Consider the following 23,754-nt stretch of genomic DNA (forward strand, 5'->3'; position numbering starts at 1 on the left):
TCAACTGAACTGAAACCATCCTCCAAGAAGTCCAGCAAAGAGGAATCATCGTCATCGCCGTCGCCGCTGCCAACGTTTGTCTACCATCATCGCCGATTATTCAACAACATATAGCCGCCTTCCTTGGGACGTTTCATCCGTCCATTCCCTCGATTCTCATCTTGAATTCATAGCGACGAGCAGTTCGTTGCTTTTGCTGCTTGCATTTTTACTAACGCGTTGTCGTTGTTGTTGTTTTACGAGTTGAGCTTGAAAACTCGTAGACATGGCGCCGAAATCCAGAAAGAAGAAGGCTCACGGTAAATATAATTATTTCGATTTTTTTGTTGTATTTTATTTTTTTTTTTTGAATTTTTTATTTTGTTTTGTTTTTTACTTTGATTTTGTTTTTGTATTTTCCTTTTGGCCACATTTCTTGTTATTTATTCTAAATGTGGTGTCGTTGTTTTTTTTTCTTCGTTCGGAAAAAAATCAAAACAACACAAAATATTGTTTTTTTTAATAATCATATATATATATGATATGAAAATATTTAGAATATTTTATTTATGAAATAAGAAATAAGAAATGGAGGAGGGGAAACATTTTGAAAATGAATTTGAGGTTGTTAAAATAATTTAAAAAATTAATTTATTAAAAAAAAAATTGGATTTTTTTGAAATAATTTTTTAAAGGACCTAGAGGCTGGAGGTATTGCAAATAATATTTTCAAGAACATCAAAAGCGTGGATTTAATTAAATTAAATTTTCCAAGGACTTGCGTGGGTTTATTAGTAAAATATTTTCAAGGACTTCAATGGTGTGGTTTTTTATTGCCAAATTTTTTAGAGACTTTAGAGGCATGGCTTTTTATACCCCTCACCACAGGGTATTATGTCTTTGTGCATATGTTTGTAACAGGGAAATGGAAACGAGATTGAGAATATGCATAGAATCACTTTCTGAGTCGATTTACGCATGTCCGTCTTTCCGTCCATGTATTTTTGTGAACAAAGTACAGGTCGCATTTATGATCCGAATTGGATGAAATTTGGCACAGCTCACTTGTTTGGCCCAGGGACGAACTCTATTGAAATTGGGAAAAATCGGTTCAGATTTAGATATAGCTCTCACATATATTTTCGTCCGATTTTATGTAAATGGTGCACCAAAGTCCCTTAATATCTTTAGATTTGCACGAAATTTGGCATAACGTGCTGAATTGAGCCCAGAATGATGTGTGTTAAGTTTCCTGAAAATCGGTTCAGATTTAGATATAGCTCTCATATATATTTTCGTCCGAATTTAAGTAAATAGTGCACCAAAGTCCCTATATATCATTCGATTTACACGAAATTTGGCACAGCGTAATGAATTAGGTCTAGAATGATGTGTGTTATGTTTCGTGAATATCGGTTCAGATTTAGATATCGCCCCCATATACATTTTCGGTCCACCAAAGTCCCTTTATATCAAGGGCCTCAGAGGCGTATATTTTGTGAAATAATTTTTCAAGGGCCATAGAGGCTTGGTCTTAGTTAAAATAATTTTTTTTTTTTCAAGTAATTCATAGGCGTGGTTTTATTGTAAATATTTTTTCAGAGACCTCAGAGGCGTGGTTCAACTGCAAATAGTTTTTTCATGGGCCTTAAAGGCGGCGTGGGTTTATTTAACATAATTTTTTCAATGGCCATAGAGGCGTGATTTTAGTAAAGATTTTGTCAAGGACCTTATTGCGAATAATTTTTTCAAGGGCCTTACAGGACTTTATTGCGAATAATTTTTTTTTCAAGGACCTTACAGGACCTTATTGCGAATAATATTTTTCAAGGACCTTATTGCGAATAATTTTGTTCAAGGACCTTACAGGAGTGATTTTACTACGAAAGAACTGTAGGGTCCTTAAAGACGTGGTTTTACTGCAAATATTTTTTTAAGGACCTTGGAGTTGTGGACTTTTTTAAATATCTTTCAAGGAACTTCGAGGCTTGTTATACCCAACACAACTATGTTATGGACTAATCTTCACGAAATTTTGCATGTAGGATGGGTTCTACCCAATGAAGACCCCTATTGTTTTTGGTAAAGATCGGTTAATATCTAGGGGATGATATGGACCAAATACTTAATTTTTATCGTTTTTTCTGGTCACTCTAGAGGCCGCAATTATGAACCAAACTTCGCGAATTTTTACATGGAGAAGGGGATCAGGCACAATGAATAAGTATGCCGGTTTTGATAAAGATCGTTCAATATTTAGCGGGTCAAATGGATCCTGACTTTTGTGTGAAAAATTACAAAATTTGTATTCTATGGCTCCTGATGGACATAGATCCGAGATGTTGATAGTATATCCAAGAGGAATGGTTGACCTTTAAATTGATACCAATTGTATTACCCTATGTTCTCGGATGCGGGAGTTACACTTAAATATTTACAGGTGCTTACGTACTGAGATATTATTTAGTTATTATTTTCACACTAGAGGGCGGAAACATGGCGCTGATCACATTGAAATTTTCCATGAGATTCCAGTTGTGGTCGTCAAGGACAAAGCCTATAATTTTCGGTGATGATCAGATAATAATTTTAGGATGAAGTGGACCGAAACTTTTGTTTTGTCGCTCTATATGTCACAATTATAAGCCGAACATCACAACACAACTCACGGTGAAGGGAATCTGGACAAGTACTTGGAAGGGCTGTACTGAATATTAGTAATACTCGGAATATATGTCAGTGTAAGGAAGAGGTGCTGTTGACCTCTAGTTGGGCAAGTGGGTGCAAATATCACGAAATATCTCCCAGGCTCGGAACAAACATCCGCAGAAAGTTTGAGTTCCGCTCACTGGTTTAAAAATAATTTTTTGAAGACGTCTGAGACGTGGTCTTATATAAAATATTTTTTTATGGGCTTTTTATCCCCATTAGTGGATAATAGTTTTATCCACCTTTATGGATTATTTTTGTTATCCATGTTTGTTTCTTTATCCGCAATTCCCTTGTGTAATATTCCGTCAAACTTCCGCAACGAACTTCCTATGAATTTGTTAACTACTACGTGGATACAACTTTTATCCTCATTAGTGGATAATAGTTTTATCCATCATTATGGATAACATTTTTATCCACCCCTATGTATAATTTTATCCATTTGCTCTTTTATCCGCATACAATTGTGGTGGTATTCCTCCAAAACTTCCGTAACGACCTTCCTATAAATTTTTTAACCACTACAACAACAACACAGAATTTTTTTCAAATACCAGCAGTAACAACAACAATAATTGTAATGTGTAGAATTTGTAACATGAGTTGCATACAAATCACACAAAGCGGAATAAGCAACCAAACAACAACAACAACGATAATGAAGAAAAATAAAAGAAGAAGAGGAAGAATTTCTTCTTAGCTCCTCCGCTTGGCAATAGAGATCAATGGTTGGTTGTTATATGGATGGATGTTTCAATTCTTGGAAAGGAATTGTTTTGGCTGGCATTTCCTTAAATGGATAGGAGGAGGAGGATAGACATAGAAGAAGATATCCCCTTAAGGAAACTATTAAAGATGTTTCGTTTTGGGATAGGAGAGAAAGGAAGGAAATGGGAGCGAAATGCAGGGAAAATAGTGAAGGTTTGCTGGGAGGGTAATGGATTTGAAAAACTGGTGGGGATTTATATTTTTGAAAGGATTGTTTTTATGGGAAAGAGAAGGGATGCTCGGGACTTTTGCATATATAAGAAATTGGGGGAGAAATTTGTCTTTAGAAAATCTTTGAAAATTTTTCTGGTCCAAAGATCTCATTAAATACAGTTTTCTACAGAATTTTCAAAATTTATCATCATTTGATATTTTCGATTATGATAGATTTTCCAATGAACCTAAACAGGATTTCATTACGGTGGGCCCAGGTTCAATACAAAAAGGAACCTCGGCCCACCGTAATGAAATCCTGTGTAGGTTGATAATGCCTACCAACAATTATCAATATCGTCCCATCTTTGCTATATAAAAAGCCCCACACCTTTTCTGTACATTGAGGGTTTATTTTTCCCAACAAAGTGGCTACAATTTGGCATTCCAAGTTCAGGAGGGTGGATGGTCAAGAAGGATGGGAAAACATTATTTTCTATGGACATCTTTAGGTATAGCCCCCATTTAAAGATCCCTCCGAATTTTAAGCATTTCCAGGGTCCTAAGCGCATTTTGAGACGTAAGTCACGTTAATTTGGAATAGCGGATTTTTATTCAACAAAAAAAAAATAAATAAATAAACTTCTTCAACGAAAATGTTTCAATATCGATACGGAGTTCCCGTTTTATTTTCTCTGTATCGGAATTCCTGAATTCATAAACATGTTCCTACCTATTTTTAAAGGATTTTGAATGCGCACACACATTGTGAAGGGGACGAAAAGTAGGACCCGAGTCAAATACACAATTTTCGATAAATATAACTCAAGATGCGTATAGCTCCCCCTTTAAACATCCATCCAGATTTTAGGTATTTTCAGGGTCCAAAGGCCACTACGGATTTTTGCTCAATAAAATACTTCTTTTCCAAAATATTGTCTTTATCGATCCATGTTTTTACATAGCTCCTCATATAAAGGTTCCATTTTATTTTCTCTATGTTGAAGTTCCTAACCTGCTAGTAATTTACTCAGAACATAGACAACCCAATTCATATAAAAATTCCTACCGATTTCAAGAATTTACAGTGCACACCACCTGGTGAAGGTTATGAAAAGTTCGACCCGTTTTCCCAAACAATTTTTTTTTTTTCAATTACGATTTAAATTATTTTTTGACGCCTCCGTTTTTTTCCCATTATTTTTTTTTTCTTTCCATCATTTCTTCATTTCATTTTTTTTACCGCATCATAAATCGTCTTCATCACCATTTAAAGATTCAAATAAAAGGTGTTTCAAATTCAATTCAATACCAAAAAATAAATCCCCCACTCCAACCAAAAATGCATAGCAAATTTCCAGTCATCATCAGAATTCCCAGCAACAACAACAATCGAATAAACATCCAAGACGTATTATGGGATTTTTTGGTGGTTGTTGTTCAGGCCGGCATTTCAAAATCTTTCTGACCAGCATAACGAATAAAAATAAATTTGTTTTGTTTGACTCTCTTTCCCCCTTTTTTCTTTACACCCAAATGAAGATTGGATTTACCATCGTTTGCATTTGAAATTCAGTTTCATTTCGACTGATGATTCCCCCCAAATGTTGATGATAATGATGATTTTTGTTACGCTTCAATTTCAAAATCTTTATTAAATTCGATAAAGTTTTTTGTATGGAAGCTTGAAATGTATGTACGATCGATTCTGGTTTTTCGTTTAGTCTTTTTACTTTAGTGAATAACCCACTAGGAAATGATACTAAAAATTTGTTAGAGGATTTTTCTTTACTTCACACTTTACATTGGCAGATCATAAACCTTGGCATAATTGATGATATTTGAAATAAAAATCCAATAACAATAGGACTTTCTACCACACCCTCTCCCTCTCTCTATCCATGATGAACACATGTTGGGTAATTAATCTCTATGCCTTATTTTGGAGTTTTTCCTAGTGGGATTTCGTTTCACAAGGCATGTTCCTTTTTTCGTTTTCACTGTCACATAAATGTCATTGTTTTTTGTTGTTGTTTTAATTATGTATCTGTGTGTGTCATCATACAAAGAATTGACCCTTGGTTCATGTCTGTCTGTAATCTGACCTCCACACAACTATCTTTCAGGTAGCCAGCAAACCAGCCATCTATCTATTATTCAAGGACTGCTCTTGAATTTTCTTTTGTCAATTGTCTGCATGAGTTCTACTTTCTTTTCTCTTCTTCTATCCATTGTTCGAACTTGTTAAAATAGATAATAGCATTTTCACTCTACTGTTTTGTATTCGAAAAAAGAAAGAAATTCAGGTGTAACATTGCTGACCAGCATTTTGGGAAATCTTTTCCAAGGAACCCCTTAGGAGAAGTAGCCATGAAATCATTGGCATAACAAATGCTTGACATGTAACTCATCCCTTGGCTCATTGAAATTCTGTTGATGTGTATGTATCTTTTTTCTTGTCAGGATTTTTTCAAGGAGATTTTGAAAATTGATATGAATTTCATGCTAGACATAAATCTGTCAACATCATAGAAAAAAGAAAGTTAGGATAATAAGGATACATGGATATTCAAATGATTTTCCAAGTATTTGGTAATCTTGGAGATCATTTTTTTAAAGAAAGCGTATTGAAAAGGATCCTTAAAATAATTTTTAAAAAAGAAATATTTAATTTTTTTAAATCTACGCCTTATGTGGATACTTAAAAATATATATTTTTTTTAATGAACGCCTTTTAAAGATCCGCACTTTAATTGGCTATTTCAAAAATATTTTTTAAGCCAGTGAGCGGAGCAGTATAGTCGGACGGGGACGACCATACGATACCCTACACAACTCCCACGAAACTCAAATTTTCTGCGGATGTTTATTCCGAGTTTCGGCAATATATCGTGATATTTGCACCCTCTTGCCCGATTAGAGGTAAACATCACCTCTTCCTCACACTGACATATTTTCCGAATATTACGAGTATTCAGTACAGCTATTGTCCAGATTCCTCTCACCGTGGGTTGTGTTGTGACGTTCGGCTTTCATTTGTGGTCTATAGATCGACTTGAAAATAACACAAAAGTTTTCGGTCCACTTCATTCCAAAATTATTATCTGATCATCAAGAAAATTATAGGCGTTGTCCTTGATCATAACTGGAACCTCATGGAACATTTCAAAGCGATCAGCGCTATAGTTCCGCTCTCTAGAGCGAAAATTGGTTACTAAATAATATACGAATACGAAGATACCTGTAAATATTTAGGTGTAACTCCCACATCCTATGTGTTCGGACAATATAATTGGTATTAATCTAAAGGTCAACCACTCCTCTTGGATATAATATCAACTTCTCGGGTCTATGTCCTGCAGGGGTAAATATATACGCTATAGAATACAAATTTGACCCGCTTAATATTGACCGATCTTTATCAAAACAGGCATGCTTATTCTCTGGCCCGATCCCCTTCTCCATGCAAAATTTAACGACGTTCGGGCCATTATTGCGGCCTCTAGAGCGACCAGAAAAACCGACAAAAATTTAATATTTGGTCCCTTTTATCCCCTAAATATTAACCGATCTTTCCCAAAAACAATAGGGGTCTTCATTGGCAAGAACCCATCCTACATGCAAAATTTCGTAAAGATTGGTCCATAACTGTGGCCTGTATCGTGTTTACAAATTATAATGGACAAACAGACGGACGGACGAACATGTCTAGATCGACTCAGCTAGTCGAGATATGACAATCGGTATACTTAAAGGTGGGTCTAGGACCAATATTTCGCGGCGTTACAAACTTTTGGGGCTGCATAAAGCTATAATAACCTGACAACATAGTTGTGTAGGGTATAAAAATCCACGCCTTGTTTGTTTGGCTACTTCAAAAATATTTTTTTTAAAAAATCCACGCCTTGTTTGTTTGACTACTTCAAAAATATTTTTTTAAAAAATCCAGGTTTTGAGTGTTTCCTAAAAAACTATTTTTTAAAAATCCATGCCTTGCCTTGGTCCCAAAAAAAAATAATTCGATTTCTTTTCCGATTTCCCAAAATTTAAATATCCCTTCCTCCTTCCAAATGCTTTGATGGGAGGTCCAAACAGTCCATTAATATCAATTGACAAATAATCCCATTGAAGGAAAGACCTAATAAATTCCTCACATTTAATTTGCAATAAAATAAATCACATATTTTTGGTTTAATTTAAATGATTCAGATTTGAAACTCCTTCCAAAAATCGCACACACACACACACCCTCACACACATATTAAGAACCCCAAAAAGAATAAATCACTTTGATTTCAATCTGGAAAAAAATCACATTTCTTAGAAAACAAATTAAGTTTTGCATTTTTCGACTTTTGAACTGTTTTCGATGTTGTTGTTATTGTTGTTGCCGTTTCGAAATGTTGAAAATTACGCAATTTGTTAAAGCTTTTGGCTTCAGAAACTGTCTGTAGCCCTCCACATTTAAAATTGTTACTGACATATGTAGCTCAAACACCTTTGATCTGTATTTCCTGAATGCCAAAGTAAACCAACAAAAAAAAAAAAAAAATGGAACAACAACAACAAATTGAAAAATCGTTAAAAAAAGGCAACCCAAAAAGACGAACCCAGATGATATCCAGCTGTGAGGAGATTTTTTTTATTTTTGTTTTTTAAGACCGTAGAAAAAAGTCGTGACTATCAAGGTGGAGGTGGCTTGGCTGTCTGGCTGAGTCTGGCTATTAAACCTTATTTTTTTGCACGTTTGTGGATCACACACACACCAGATCAGACTCCGAAACCGGTTTTGTACTGAAAACCCAGAAAACAAAAAAATGAAAAAAACCTACCAAAAAAGTGTTTCTAATTTAAATTATTGGCCGAATAAAAAATAAGCAGAACATGGCCCAGCAATCACACACTCATACGCTGAGGTAAGCTGAGCTAGCCAGCAGTCAATCCCAATAACAAATCTGAAAATAGGTATTTTTTGTTGTTGTTCTCAATTTTTTTGTTATTTATAAAAAAGGTGTTTGTCTTATAGATTTGTTGTTGTTTCCTTTGTTTCAATAGTAAAAAAAAAAACATTTTTTTTTGAGCCATGGATAATTCCTTTGGCTATGAAATTCGTGTTTTATTTTTGGAGAATGTGTGGCGACTGGCTTTCGAGGGGAGTATGGTCTTAGTTTCACCCCAAAAACAACAACAAAAACACCACTTGGCATATCAAAACATCAAAAGGACTGCCTGTGGCGAATTATTTCGAATATTATTAATGCCCACACCTTAGCTGATAGGTTTTTTTCTGGAATTTTTTTTAAATCGAATTAAATTTTGGATTTAAATAAAAAGTGTTAAGAGATTTTTTTATGGTTGGTAATTTTATTAAGAAAATATATTTGAAAACTATTTTTTATTTTTATATTTTTTTCAACGTGGATTTTTAAAAAAATATTTTTTTTTCAACGTGGATTTTAAAAAAATAATTTTTTTTCAACCACCACTATAGGCGTGGATTTTTATACCCTTCACCACACTGTGGTACAGGGCGTTATGTCTTTGTGCATATGTTTGTAACAGGCATAAGGAAACAATATAGACCGACCCATGGTTCCTTTTGAGCATATGCATAGAATCACTTTCTAAGTCGATTTATGCATGTCCGTCCGTCCCTCTGTCTGGAGATGTTAAATTGTAAACAAAGTACAGATCGCATTTATGATCCGATTTGGATGAAATTTGTCACAGCTCACTTATTTGGCCCAAGGACGAAACCTATTGAAATTGAAGAAAATCGATTCAGATTTAGATATAGCTCTCGTATATAGTTTCGATTTAAAGTAAATGGGACACCAAAGATCCTATATATCATTCGATTTGCATGAAATTTGGCACAGAGTTCTGAATTAGGTCCAGAATGATGTGTGCTAAGTATCGAGAAAATCGGTTCAGATTTGGATATAGCTCCCATATATAGTTTTGTTCGATTTTATGTAAATGGTGCGCCAAAGACCCTATATTTCTTTCGATTTGCATGAAATTTGGCACAGAGTTCTGAATTAGGTCCAGAATGATGTGTGCTAAGTTTCGAGAATATCGGTTCAGATTCAGATATAGCTCCCATATATAGTTTTGTCCGATTTTATGTAAATGGTGCATTAAAACCCCCATATATCTTTCAATTTGCACGAAATTTTGCATAGTGTCAAGTTTCGAGAAAATCGGTTCAGATTTGGATATAGCTCCCATATATATTTTCGTCCGATTTTGGGTAAATCGGGGCACCAAAGTCCCTATATACCTTTCGATTTGCACGAAATTTGGCATAGGGTATTGATTAAGGTCCAGAATAATATGTGTCAAGTTTCGAGTAAATCGGTTCAGATTGGGATATACCTCCCATATATATTTTCATCCGATTTTGGGTAAATGGGGCACCAAAGTCCCGATATATCTTTCGATATGCGCGAAATTTGGCATAGCGTACTGAATAAGGTCCAGAATAATATGTGTCAAGTTTCGAGAAAATCGGGTCAGATTTTGGGTATAGCTCCCATATAAATTTTCGTCCGATTTTGGGTAAATGGGGCACCTAGTTCCTTTATATCTTTGGATATGCGCGAAATTTGCCATAGGTTCAGAATGATGTGTGCGAAATTCCGTGAAAATCGGTTTATATTTAGATTTTGCTCCCATATATATATTTTTGTCCGATTTAATGTAAATTGTGCAGTAAAGACCCAAAGTTTGGCCGACCGGCACTCAATTTTGTACAATGTACTGAAGTTACTACAATTGAATGTTTTGTACGTGGGAGTATTTCTAAAACCTCTTTTATATATTTGTTCGCTTATGACAAGAGTATTTACAGAAATTTTGTCGTTTTTTTCTATATTTGTATTTACATTTGATGTTGTTGTTGTTCTGCATGTTTATGGGGATTTTCGAGTCTTTGAGATGGAAATCTGTCCCAACCAGAGCTCGTGTGTTAAGTTTCGAGAAAATCGGGTTAGATTTAGATTTAAATTCGTTCAATTTCATGTCAACGTTCCTTCGAAAAGGCGACGTCTGTTAGGATGCATATGTAGAATATATTCAAAGCGGTGAAGGGTGGGTATCCTATAGTCGGCCCAGTCCGACTTTACTACTTTCTTTACTGGTTTAAAAATATTTTTTTACGACCAATACAGGCTTGAATTTTTTAAAAATATGTCTTTCAACCTCCAATAAAGGTGTGAATTTTTCAAAAATATTATGTCACTGTAGAAGACCTCTGCAGGGTCTGATCTCTGTATTTCTAGACCTATGATAACTCCTTGATTAACTTCTGTCCTCTGGTAGAAATTCTGTTTCTCAACCACGTTGCCAAATTGGTATTTTTTCTTCCTCCACCACTTGAAGTTAAAATCAACAAAACAAAAATCTTCGGCAATGAATTATGAATATTGTATTTAAATTTATTACATTTCAACATCATTATGATGCCGGGCGTGAAGATCCATCGAAAAATAACGATGAAGAAGAATAAGAAACAGCAGCAAGCGAGAGCGAGCGAGGCTAATATCAGCCATATTCGATTCGACATTTTAAAAGGTTCATTTATCAAGATCAAAGAAATGTGTTTGTTATGTTTCTCTTCGCCGGGTATTCGTTTTCTTTTTCCCCCTTCGCTTGATTATCTTTTGAGATAAAAAAGAAACAATGTCAGAAAGAAAATCAAGAAAACAACACAACAAATGAATACAAATCCATACATATCTACAATATGAAGAAGAAGAGAAAAATCCACACGTAGTCGTACACATGGTTTAAATTAATGATGAAAACGTGTCTAAAACAACGTTACAACGTCGAGAATAGCAAACGAGCGGATTCTTCATTTTGACCGACCGGCCAATTTGGCACGGCCAGTGTAAACTCGGAAAGAAGAACTTCAAAGTTATGAGTGTAGATGAAAGAAAAGATCATGGTGATTATGAAGATCATCTTCTTCATAGTCATTATCATAATCGTCATTATTAGCCGTGAGATTATTTATAAGTTTGTCCAAGTTATTAGCTTAGCTATGACTAGCCATGAACTTCGTGAATTTTAGTTTGATTTGATTTTCATATATATATTTTTTTTAATTCAAGTTTTTAGATTTCTTGGATAAATATATAATAACAAGAAAATTATTGATTTTTTTATTTAAATTTATTTTTGGTATTATTTTATTATTTTTTGAGCTGAATGAATTTTTTTTCTCGAGTGTATAAAATGTTAAGATTTTAATATTAAAAAATATTTTTCTTTAAATCCACACTCGATTCAATTTAAAAAAAATATTTTTTTTTATATTTTGACATTTAAAATTTTATGAAATTTTGGATGACTCTGATGATTGCAGAACCACCCTTGTTTTCCCATTCAAATTTTCGATTGGTGTCACATTTTCATAAAGAAAATTGTATTGAGGTTCTGAACTGAATATCTGCCTTGCTTCACATTGATTTTGTTTGTATTGTGATAAGATTATATCAAAAATAACAGAAAACAATAAAAAGTGCAATAGACATAAAAATCAGCTCTTCTACAATTTAATAAAAAAAAACTTTTATTGGTAAATGACAATTCTCAGACAACAAACAGCATTTGCACTTCAGTGGAAAATTTTTGAAAGGCACAGTAGGACAAAAAAAAACGAGTAAGGAAAGTTCAAAAGTCGGACGGGGCCGACTATATGATACCCTTCACCACTTTGGGTACATGCAAGACATGTTAATATCTACAATATCCTATAGATAGAACGGTCATAGAATCTTTGAAGGACCATTAAGATAAAATCGGGCGAAATTAACCCTACGGTCCATAACCAAAAAAAGTATACGTAGATCAATAACCGTGGTACATTTGTACCCATCAAAAGATAGCTCTGTAACTCAGTAATAAATTGGACTATCGTGAGGTTTTTTGTTTTAAATTAGTCTATCTGATCAAGATGTAGGAACTCAAAATTATATATATAGATTAAAATAATATATTTTAATCCATGCTTAAATGATAATCTATCTAAAACAATCGTAGTAAATTCGTTATAGCTTTCGAATCGGTTAAGCTTTTTTAGTTATTTTTTATTGGGATCTTATTTAGATGTTCCTCAACATCTCTGCAAATTTTTGTGGCCCTAGACAACATATTGCCATCAGGGCGACTCGTGGAAATCAGAAACTACCTTGGTTTTCCTTTGGGTTGCCAATCGGACAAATATTGGGAGTTTGGTGTGCATTATTCACATAAAATCGGACGAAACTGTATATGAGAGCTATATCTAAATCTGAACCGATTTTAATAAAACTTCGCAGACATCAATCTGAATATGATTCAGTACTCTGTGCAAAATATGAAACGAAAATATATATGGGAGCTATATCTAAATCTGGACCGATTTTCACGGAACTTGGCAGACATCATTCTGGACCTAATTCAGTACCCTATGCCAAATTTCGTGCAAATCGAAAGATATATAGGGACTTCAGTGCACCATTTACTGTAAATCGGACGAAACTATATATGGGAGCTATATCTAAATCTGGACCGATTTTTATGAAACTTAGCACACATCATTGTCGACCTAACTCAGTACCCTATGCCAAATTTCGTGCAAATCGAAGGATATATAGTGACTTTGGTCCACCATTTACGTAAAATCGGACGTAAATATATATGGGAGCTATATCTAAATCTGAACCGATTTTCACGAAACTTAGCACACATCATTCTGGACCTAATTCAGTACCCTATGCCAAATTTCGGGCAAATCGAAAGATATATAGGGACTTCAGTGCACCATTTACCGTAAATCGGATGAAAATGTATATGAGAGCTATGTCTTAATCTGAACCCATTTTCACGAAACTTTGCAGACATCACTCTAGGCTCAATTCAGTACGTTATGCCAAATTTCGTGCAAATCGAATGAACTATAGGGACTTTGATGCCCCATTTACCTTAAATCGGACGAACTATATATGGGAGCTATATCTAAATCTGAACCGATTTCAACAAAACTCACACATACGCATGGACCTGATTCAGTGCGCTGTGCCAAATTTTGTTCCAATCGGACAAATAATGGGAGTTTGGTGCATCAGTTACCTAAAATCGGACGAAACTATATATGGGAGTTATATATAAATCTGAACCGATTTTATTGAATTTCAATAGGGTTCGTCCTTGGGCCAAATAATTGACTTGTGCAAAATTTCATCCAAATCGGATCATAAATGCGACCTGTACTTTGTTTACAAGTTAACATCTGCAGACGGACGAACTGACGGACATGCATAAATCGACTCAGAAAGTGATTCTATGCATATTCTCAAAAGGAACCATAGGTCTATCTCGATTCCTTTTGCATGTTACAAACATATGCACAAAGACATAATACCCTGTGCCACAGTGAAGGGATTTTATACCCTTCACCACACTGTGGTGCAGTGATAAGCATTTTAATATTAAAAAATTTACACCTCATGTAGAGCCTTAGAAAAAAATATTTAAAAAATCTGCACCTTATGTAAAGCCTTAGAAAAAATATTTATTTATTTAAAAACTCATCGCCTTGTTTTGGGTTTCCAGAAAAAAATATTTAAAAAGATCCACGTCCTTAATTTTTATAATATTATTTTTGATAATTTAAATAATATATATTTTTTATCTTGGAGCCACTGTATAGACATATATGCATGCCTGTATTTTTATTTACTCCAAAATAAATCTTATCAATGAAATTAAATACACAAAATAAAATTATATTTGTTTTTGTTGTTTTCATGCACTCACTCATGCACTTCTGCCATTCATTGAGATTTGTCATTTTTTGTTCGTGGAATTTTTTTTTTGCGTTATTATTAAAAATATCAACAGTTTCTTATATATGAAAAGATAAAAATAAATTTATTGCAAAAATACGAAAAAACTGCACAACAAATTTTTCATAAATCATAAAACGACAGACAAGTGATGAGATTAAAATACAAAAATATAAATATTTTGAATTCCATTGAAAATAAGTGGATCGGTCGTGATCTTGGCGGAAATAGACAGTGAGGTATATTTTTTTAAAAAGAAAAATGACAGATTGAATATTTTTGGATACTATTACCAATACATAATTATAAAAGGGTGTAAAAACCATCAATATAGGCGTGGATTTTTTAAAAATATTTTTTTCAACAACCAATGAAGGCGTGGATTTTTTAAAAATATTTTTTTTTCAACCACCAATGAAGGCGTGGATTTTTTAAAAATATTTTTTTTCAACCACCAATGAAGGCGTGGATTTTTTAAAAATATTTTTTTTTCAACCGGCAATGAAGGTGTGGATTTTTTAAAAATATTTTTTTCAACCACCAATGAAGGCGTGGATTTTTAAAACAATATTTTTTTAACCACCAATGAAAGCGTGGATTTTTTAAAAATATTTTTTTCAATCACAAATGAAGGCGTGGATTTTTTAAAAATATTTTTTTCAATCACAAATGAAGGCGTGGATTTTTTAAAAATATTTTTTTCAATCACAAATGAAGGCGTGGATTTTTTAAAAATATTTTTTTTTCATTGTTGTTGGTTGTTGTTGTGCTTTAACTAGGTATTTAATAAAACAATATCCACTGACATATATTTTTTTGCAGCCTGCATAACTGTATAATTTGCACATAATTCTTAGAGAATAATCTTTGGCCAATCAAAATACCATAATTTAAATAACACCATTGGCTTTGAAACAGTGGCAACCGGCTACAGGGAATTTTTTAAATATATAAGCTACACAAAATTTTAAAACAAAAAATCAAAAAATTAAATTTGATAAAAATCTAGTAATAATATTTAATAACAAAATACTATTTTTCTAAAAATCCGCTTTAAAAAAAAAAAAATAAAAAATTTTTTTCAAAAATAATGTTTTCATCATCATTATGATCATGAAGATAATGATGATGAGAGAGACTTCTTGAACACGATGATATTTCATTTACTTAATTTTAAATTGTATGTTGTAGAAAAAAAGAAACACCATTGACAATAAACACCACATAAGTTGCTTATAAAAACAACAACACAATCGACAATCACATTTTCAAAAAATAACAAGAAAAACAATCCAATTGTTTTGTTTCTTGTTTTTAGGAAGTGCCATAAAAAAAGTATTTTTTTTCTACAATTTTTATGTGGCACACTTTTCAATTTTCTGTAATGATTTCTTGTGTAAACAACAACAGCATCGAAAACAACACCAACATAAGACAGCATCATCATCAGCTTTACGTAGGAGCTTGAATTGAATTGTTGTTGCGTTGTATGGATGGATATATAAAATAAACATTACAACAAAAATAACAACAACAACAAAAACTTGCTAAATAATGATGATGATAATTGTTGATGTTTATGACAGACAACAGTACCGAACTATAATCATTTTTTTCTTGTTGTTGTTGCTGTTGATCTTTTGTTGAAAATTTGTGTTGTTGTTGTTATTGTTATGTTTTTATTCTAATGAATATCAATTACTTAAGTCCGGGTGGTTAGAGAGTTATCAGATATTTATACATAGTTGACTGGAAGTAGACAGTAGGGGTTGCATAAATACAACTTTTTCACAGTAAGCTTGGATTTTTTTAAAAAATAATTTTTAAACCTCTGTTGAGGCTTGGATTTTTCATAAATATTTTTGAAAAGAAGTACAAAAAGCTTGGATTTTTTTTAAATAATTTTTAAGCCTCTGTAGAGGCTTGGATTTTTCATAAATATTTTTGGACCGAAGTAACAAAAGCCTGGATTTTTTGTTAAAAAATAATTTTTAAGCCTCTGTAGAGGCTTGGATTTTTCATAATTTTTTTTGAAGCCTCTTTACATTTTTAGACCCTATACAACTCTGTTGTCAGGGTGTTATAGCTTTGTGCAGCTCCAAAAAGTTTGTAACGCCGCGAAATATTGGTCCTAGACCCATCTTTAAGTATACCGATCATATTATCATATCATATCTAGACTAGCTGAGTCGATCTAGACATGTGTGTCCGTCCGTCTGTCCATTATAATTTGTAAACACGATACAGGCCACACTTATGGACCAATCTTCACGAAATTTTGCATGTAGTATGGGTTCTGGCCAATGAAGACCCCCATTGTTTTTTGGTAAAGATCGGTTAATATTTAGGGGATGAAATGGACCAAAAACTTTATTTTTGTCTCAATTATGGCCCAACATTTTACATGGACGAGTGGATCGGGCCAAGGAATAATTTTTGATAAAGATCTGTCAATATTTAGTGGGTCAAATGGACCCTGACTTGTGTGTGAAAAATTACAAAATTTGTATTCGATGACATATATATTTACCCCTGAAGGACAAGACCCAAAAATTTGATAGCATATCTTAGAGGATTGGTTGACCTTTAAATTAATACCAATTATAATGTCGTATGTACTCGGATGTGGGAGTTACACTTAAATATATACTGGTGCTTACGTACGGAGATATTATTTAGTAACCCATTACCACACTAGAGGGCGGAAATATAGCGCTGATTGCTCTAAAATAATCTATGAAATTCCAGGTATGGTCAAGGACAACGCTTATAATTTTCGGTGATGATCAGATAATAATTTTGGAATGAAGTGAACCGAAAACTAAATTTTTTTGTGTTTTTTTTTTCGAGCCGATCAATTGAAAGCCCAACATCGCAACATAAACCCACGGTAAAGAGAATCTGGACAAGTACAGCCCTCGTCAACAGAATATTAGAAATATTTGTTGACATCTAGTCGATCAAGAGGGTGCAAATATCGTGAAATATTGCCCAAGCTCAGAACATAGAACCACAGAAAGTTAGATTTTCGTGGAAGTTGTGTAGAGTAGCATATGGTCGGCCCAGTCCGAATATACTGCTCCGCTCACTTGTTTAAGGATATTTTTTGAAGCCTCTAGATAAGGCGTGGATTTTTTTTAAAAAAATATTTTTTGAAGCCTCTAGACAAGGCGTAGATTTTTTTTTTAATATTTTTTGAAGCCTCTAGATAAAACGTAGATTTTTTTTAAATATGTATTGAAGCCTCTAGACAAGGCGTGGATTTTTTTAAAAAATATTTATTGAAGCCCCTAGACAAGGCGTGGATTTTTTTTAAATATTTTTGAAGCCTCTAGACAAGGCGTAGATTTTTTTTAAAAAATATTTTTTGAAACCTCTATAATAATGTGAAGATAAATTTTAAAAAACATTATTTGGAGCCTCTATAAATGAGGGGATAAATGATTGGATGTTTTAAAAAATATTTTTGGAGCCACTGTAAAAATATTTTTGGAGCCTCTATAAATGAGGGGATAAATGATTGGATGTTTTAAAAAATATTTTTGGAGCCACTGTAAAAATATTTTTGGAGCCTCTATAGAGCCCTGTTCAACCACCAATACAGTCGTGAATTTTTTATTTTATTTTTTTCAACCACCAATATAGACGTAAATATTTTTTAAAAACATTTTTTCAAACACAAAAAAAAATCACGCCTGTATTGGTTGAACAGGGCTCTATGGAGGCTTCAAAAGGGCTTCCAAAAATATCCAAAAAATATTTTAAAAAAATCCAGGATTTTTTAAAAAAATATTCTTTGAAACCTCTATAATAATGTGAAGATAAATTTTAAAAAATATTATTTGGAGCCTCTATAAATGAGGGGATATTTAAAATAAATATTTTTGGAGCCACTGTAAATGATTGGATATTTTAAAAAATATTTTTGGAGCCACTGTAAAAATATTTTTGGAGGAGGAATTTTTTAAACCTATTTTTTTGAACTTCTATAACAGCCTGGATTTTTTTAAATATTTTTTGGAAGCTCTATAGAGGCCTCAAGTTGTTAAAAATATTTTTGAAGCCTCTATAGAGCCCTGTTCAACCACCAATACAGGCGTGATTTTTTTTTCAACCACCGTGGGCGTGGATTTTTTTAAAAATATTTTTTCAACCACCAATACAAGCGTGGATTTTTTATTTTTTTTTTCAAACAACAAATACAGGCGTGAATTTTTTTAAAAATATTTTTTTTAACCACCAAAAAAAATATATTTTTCAAAGCCATAGACAAATCCTGGATTTTTTAAAAATATTTTTTTTTCAATCGCCAATATAGGCTTGGATTATTTTTTTTAATTTGTTTTATAATGTCTCCCTTGAGGCATCATCTACCTCATTGCGGATTTTCAAAGATCTCAAATTTAAATTCTGAAAAAAATAAAATGATAATTGTTTTCGATTGCCGGTTGTGAGTGTGTGTGTCTGTATGTGTGTTTGGAGGATTTGTTTTGTGATATCTTAACGATGCTCACGTTACCATTTGGCAGCAAATAACAACAAACGGAGCAACAACAACATTCAAGAAGAGGTATATAGACAGGCGATCATGAAAAACGATTACAGAGATAGATCGAAGCGATCGATGCTGTTTGGGTTGCCTGACTGCCAGTAAGCCAAACAGGCAGCTAGCTCGCTTCTCCTATCTGGATGGGTATTCACATTTATAAATATTTCATTATTATTATAATATCATTGTAACAATTGCTGATGTTGTTGTTGTCGCTGTTTTTTGTTATTGTTGTCGATTTTCTAGTAGCTTTGATGGCGACAACGTAAACGACAAATCCCAATGACGCCAAATAACGATTCACGTTTCTTGATGATGGAGGGATTTTTTGCTCAATTTATTTTTTATTTTGAAAATTGTTGACATCTTGAGGAAGGTTTGCTGTTGGATTTTTTGTTTTTGTTTTTTGACAGACAGCCATGTCTAGTTGTCATCTCGGAAAAAATACCTACGGAATTATCCTAATCTTGCAATATTTATTAATATTTTTATTTGTCACAAAAATGGGATTAGTTTATAGTAATTTTTTTCGATTTTACATTTGCTCACCTCCCTCCTCAAGGCTTTCGTTTTTGTTGTTGATTTACCCCAACAGCTGCAGCTGAATTTTTGGGTAGGGTATTTCGGAAGGCGACAACTTTTTGTCCAATGTGTATTTCTTGTATCACTTTTTAACTTGTAAAAATATTTCACATTTGTGAAATACGCCAAAATAACAACAACAACATATACATAAATAAGACTTATGCCCAATATGAAGAGGTAGAGGATGGAGGGATGAAGCAAAAAAAAAAAATTGCTTTAAATTATGGGTTGACTGGTGATTTTATTAAGGCATGACCAAGACGGAGACCTTTGAACGGAATATAGAAATGACACTGAGAAAAAATCGAGGTGGATTTTTTAAAAATATTTTTTGAAAAGACGTGAATTTTTTAAAAATATTTTTTGAAGCCTCTACACAAAGGGTGAATTTTTTTAAACATTTTTTTCAAACATCTACACAATGCGTAGATTTTTAAAAATATTTTTTTAATGTAATCTTCGCCCATTATAATAGAAAATGTTCACATTAGGTTTCAATTAGTTAAAATGGAACACATCAGATATGCTTAGAGTACGTGTGGTCTTACCCCAAGGTGCTGTAAACAACAGTTAATACAAAGCGTCAACCAACGCCCCCACACCGAAATTCAAGTACCAGTCGATCACACGTATTTGGACGCGATCACCTCCTTAGATGAGGAGCGGAGCCCATCTAAAACTCCTTCCTTTCTATGGGTCAGGCACCCGGTTGTAATGCAACTCCACACCGAGCCACAGCTCTACCCGCGATTTGGGTATAAACCACATCCAGCACGATGCTCCCCGAAGGGCCAACACCAACTGCCAGGCTTGATCCGCAGACATAGGGGCCCTGACACCCTTGCTACCGAAACCTTCGGTTAGGTTCATAGCCGAAGCTATTACCAGTAGAACCCCAAACAGTTCCAGACTGGTCACTCACAGACTATAGCCTCTGTCCAGCTTCATAGCCAAAGCTACTACCATTAGGACTAACATGCAGGCTCTCTACAATGAAAAAATTGCTGAAAGGGGATACAATGCAAAAGTGGCCACCAACATCACACGATATTGGTAGCCAACATGCATCTCACCCCACCCAACAATTGCTCAGACTAAAAACAGACTAAACTCTGAACTTTTTCGTAGCCGAAGATACTACCATTTGAACTAATAACTGCAGGCTCTCCACAATGGAATGACCATGGAACACATCAGCTGATTGCAATCACAGCTGACAGTGAACAGTTGATTTTAGCTACACAATAGTTGGCAACTCTAATATAAATAACTAGTCAGCTGATTAGAGAAATTATGAGCAAATCAGGTGATTTTAAACACTTGTGAACAGCTGATAAAAAAGCCCAGCAGAGTTTTTTTAAATATTTTTTTTTGCCTCTTATTTCTTAAGTTCTTACTTTAGGTGTGAATTGTTTAAAAAAAAATTTATTCCTCTACACAAGGGTGATTTTTTTTTTATTAAAACAATTTTGTTGTAATAGAAAATGTTCATATTAGGTTTCAATTAGATAAAATGGAACACATCAGCTGATTGTAATCACAGCTGACAGTTGATTTCAGCTACACAGTAGTTGACAACTCTAATATAAATATCTAGTCAGTCAGCTGATTAAACAATATGTGAGCAAATCAGCTGATTTTAAACACTTGCAGAGTTAAGAACAGAATTTATATTTTTTTAAGACTAGACAAAGTGTGAATTTTTTAAAAATATTTTTAATAAAATTTTCTTCAGTGTTCAAATCCCCTGAGGAAACACACCCGAAGCAAACAATCGTCTTCTTCTTTCTGTTTGGTTTCAGATCTTTGTTAAGCCAACAACACAAAAAAATATGTCCTTAAATCTGCAGACAGAACATCCCAACTCCATCCAATCCAATCCAGACATTGTCATTGTTGTTGACGTCGTCGTCTCCGCTGTCTGCGTATGATGTAGAGTTCGTTGCGCGATCTTCTTCATCTTGGAGAGTCAACAGAACCAAGAAAAAAGTGTTGTTTTGTCGCGCCAGACTTGTTGCTTTCCTGCTGGTTGTGTTTTGAATTTTTTTGTTATTCCATTTCTGGTCTTTCTTTCTCTCCCTATCATCCTTACAATCGTCATTCATTCATTTACAATATGTATGTCTGTCTGCCAGGCAGCCAGCCTTGCCGAGGAAAGGCTGTCTTTCCAAGCTGAATGAGTGTGTGTGTGTGCCTTTTTTTGAAATTCGAGCAAAATAATCTTTTTCTTCCCAAAAAAAATATTCATTATTTTCTTGGTTTTTTTTCTGGCTCTCAGATATTCATTTTGGAATATATGCGTTGTATTGTTTCTTGGTGTTGTTGCAGTCAACCTTAATTAATCTTCTTTGCAGCTGTTAAGACAGGACAGGAGGACTGCCGTTGCTGCGGACACAATCATTTGTAATGTGGTGGGGACGGACCACACTTTCCAATTTAATTTCGGCAAGGCAAAAATAAAAAAAAACTTTGTTTCTTATCACAAAGAAATTTTTCAATTCACAGAAATTCAAATTTTTTTTGGGGAATTCTGCTAAAATTTCAATGACTTTAAATTAATTAAAAAGAGGGATAAAATTACCTTTTTCAATCCGATTTTTATTTCAGCAATATTGCTATAGATCAAATTTTATATTTTTTTATACCGATGTTATACAAATATTTATATATATTTTTTATTATTTACAATTTTAAAAATTTATTATATGTATCATAACTAATCATGAATGTTTCTCTTTGTTTATTTTTAGGTAAGTTCAAAAACTGTTGTGTTTTATATGGATATTCTAAAATAATTATTGTAAGTAGTAATTTTCGCATATTTTAATAGAAAATGTTAATATTAGGGTCCAATAATGAACCCATCAGCTGATTGCAATCACAGCTGACAGTGAACAGCTGATTTTAGCTAAGCAATAGTTGGCAACTCTAATATGAATATCTAATCAGCTGATTAGACAAATTGTGAGCAATTCAGCTGATTTTAAACACTAATGAACAGCTGATAAAAAACCAAGCACAGTTCAGAGCAGTTTTAATCAGCCGATCATAGAATTCTCCTACCAGTATGGAAGCTTGAAAAAAATATATATTTTTTAAATCCCCATCTTGTATGGATGCTTGGAAATGTATTTTAAATATTTTTTATAGAAAATGTTAATATTAGATTCCAATAAGATAAAAAGGAACACATCAGCTGATTGCAATCACATCTGATAGTGAACTGCTGATTTCAGCTACGCAATAGTTGGCAACTCCAATTTAAATATCTAGTCAGCTGATAAATTGCGAGCAATTCAGCTGATTTTAAATAGTTGTGAACAGCTGATAAAAAAAACCAAGCACAGTTCAGAGCAGTTTTAATCAGCCGATCATAGAATTCTTCTACCAGTATGGAAGCTTGAAAAAATCAGGGTGCAAAGAATGAATAAAATACGCTCTTTCTCACGAATGCTCACGGCGAATGATAAAGTTACAATGAATGAACAAGCATTTGCAATCTCTCGCGAATGTTCGCATTGTACCAAAAATTCACGAACGATAAAATTTCGATGCAAGCGTAGTCGTTTCGTTCTTTTGCGAGCATTTGTAGCTGAGGAATATTCTTTGGAAAAACTCAAAAAACTAATTTTCGCGAATGCTCGCGAGCACTGTTAAAACTAACAAGAAACAAAAATATCATAAAAAAGTAAACACACACAAACAACGAAAGAATGTGTGTGTAGCAGAAAGTGTGTGGAATAACACACCACATGTCCAACAACTATTGAGCATTCGCGAGAATTCGGGAATGTTTGTTTTCATTCGTGAGAGAATGTCAGAAAGAATTTCAACCACCAAACAAAACGAACGTTGTTGTGTGCTCTCACTCGTTGGTTATGTGTGAGCGAACATTCTTTGACGAATGCTCGTTTGGTAAAGAATTTATCGCCATAAATTCATTCGTAAAATGAGCACAAAACGGAAAGAATGTATTTTTAACCATTCGCGAGCGAGTTTTTGCGCACCCTGGAAAAAATATATATGTTTTATATATATTTATATGGTTGCTTCGAAAAATATTTTTTAAAAATTTACTCCTCTGTTGGTGCTTAAAGAAATAATTTCAATTTTAAAGTTTGGAGTTTAAAAAAAAAAAAAAAAATATTTTCCAAGCCTCTATCGGTGCTCAAA

The 23,754-nt window shown here is 33.5% G+C and overlaps 1 protein-coding gene across 1 annotated transcript in view; it reads left to right on the forward strand.

Moving 5' to 3' along the window:
* The first annotated feature begins 214 nt into the window (after window positions 1-214).
* Window positions 215-23,754, forward strand: part of LOC133323796 (bone morphogenetic protein receptor type-1B) — a 102,437-nt gene continuing 78,897 nt past the window's right edge. The window contains exon 1 of the mRNA XM_061532697.1: window positions 215-299. Coding sequence (XP_061388681.1) covers window positions 266-299 — 34 coding nt within the window. The 5' untranslated portion in view covers window positions 215-265. The remainder of the gene's footprint in view (window positions 300-23,754) is intronic.

This window comes from Musca vetustissima, unplaced genomic scaffold, assembly GCF_032173495.1.
Source record: "Musca vetustissima isolate MV318-11 ecotype Yass unplaced genomic scaffold, APGP_CSIRO_Mvet_v1 utg4706, whole genome shotgun sequence".
NCBI classification, from domain to species: Eukaryota; Metazoa; Arthropoda; class Insecta; order Diptera; family Muscidae; genus Musca; species Musca vetustissima.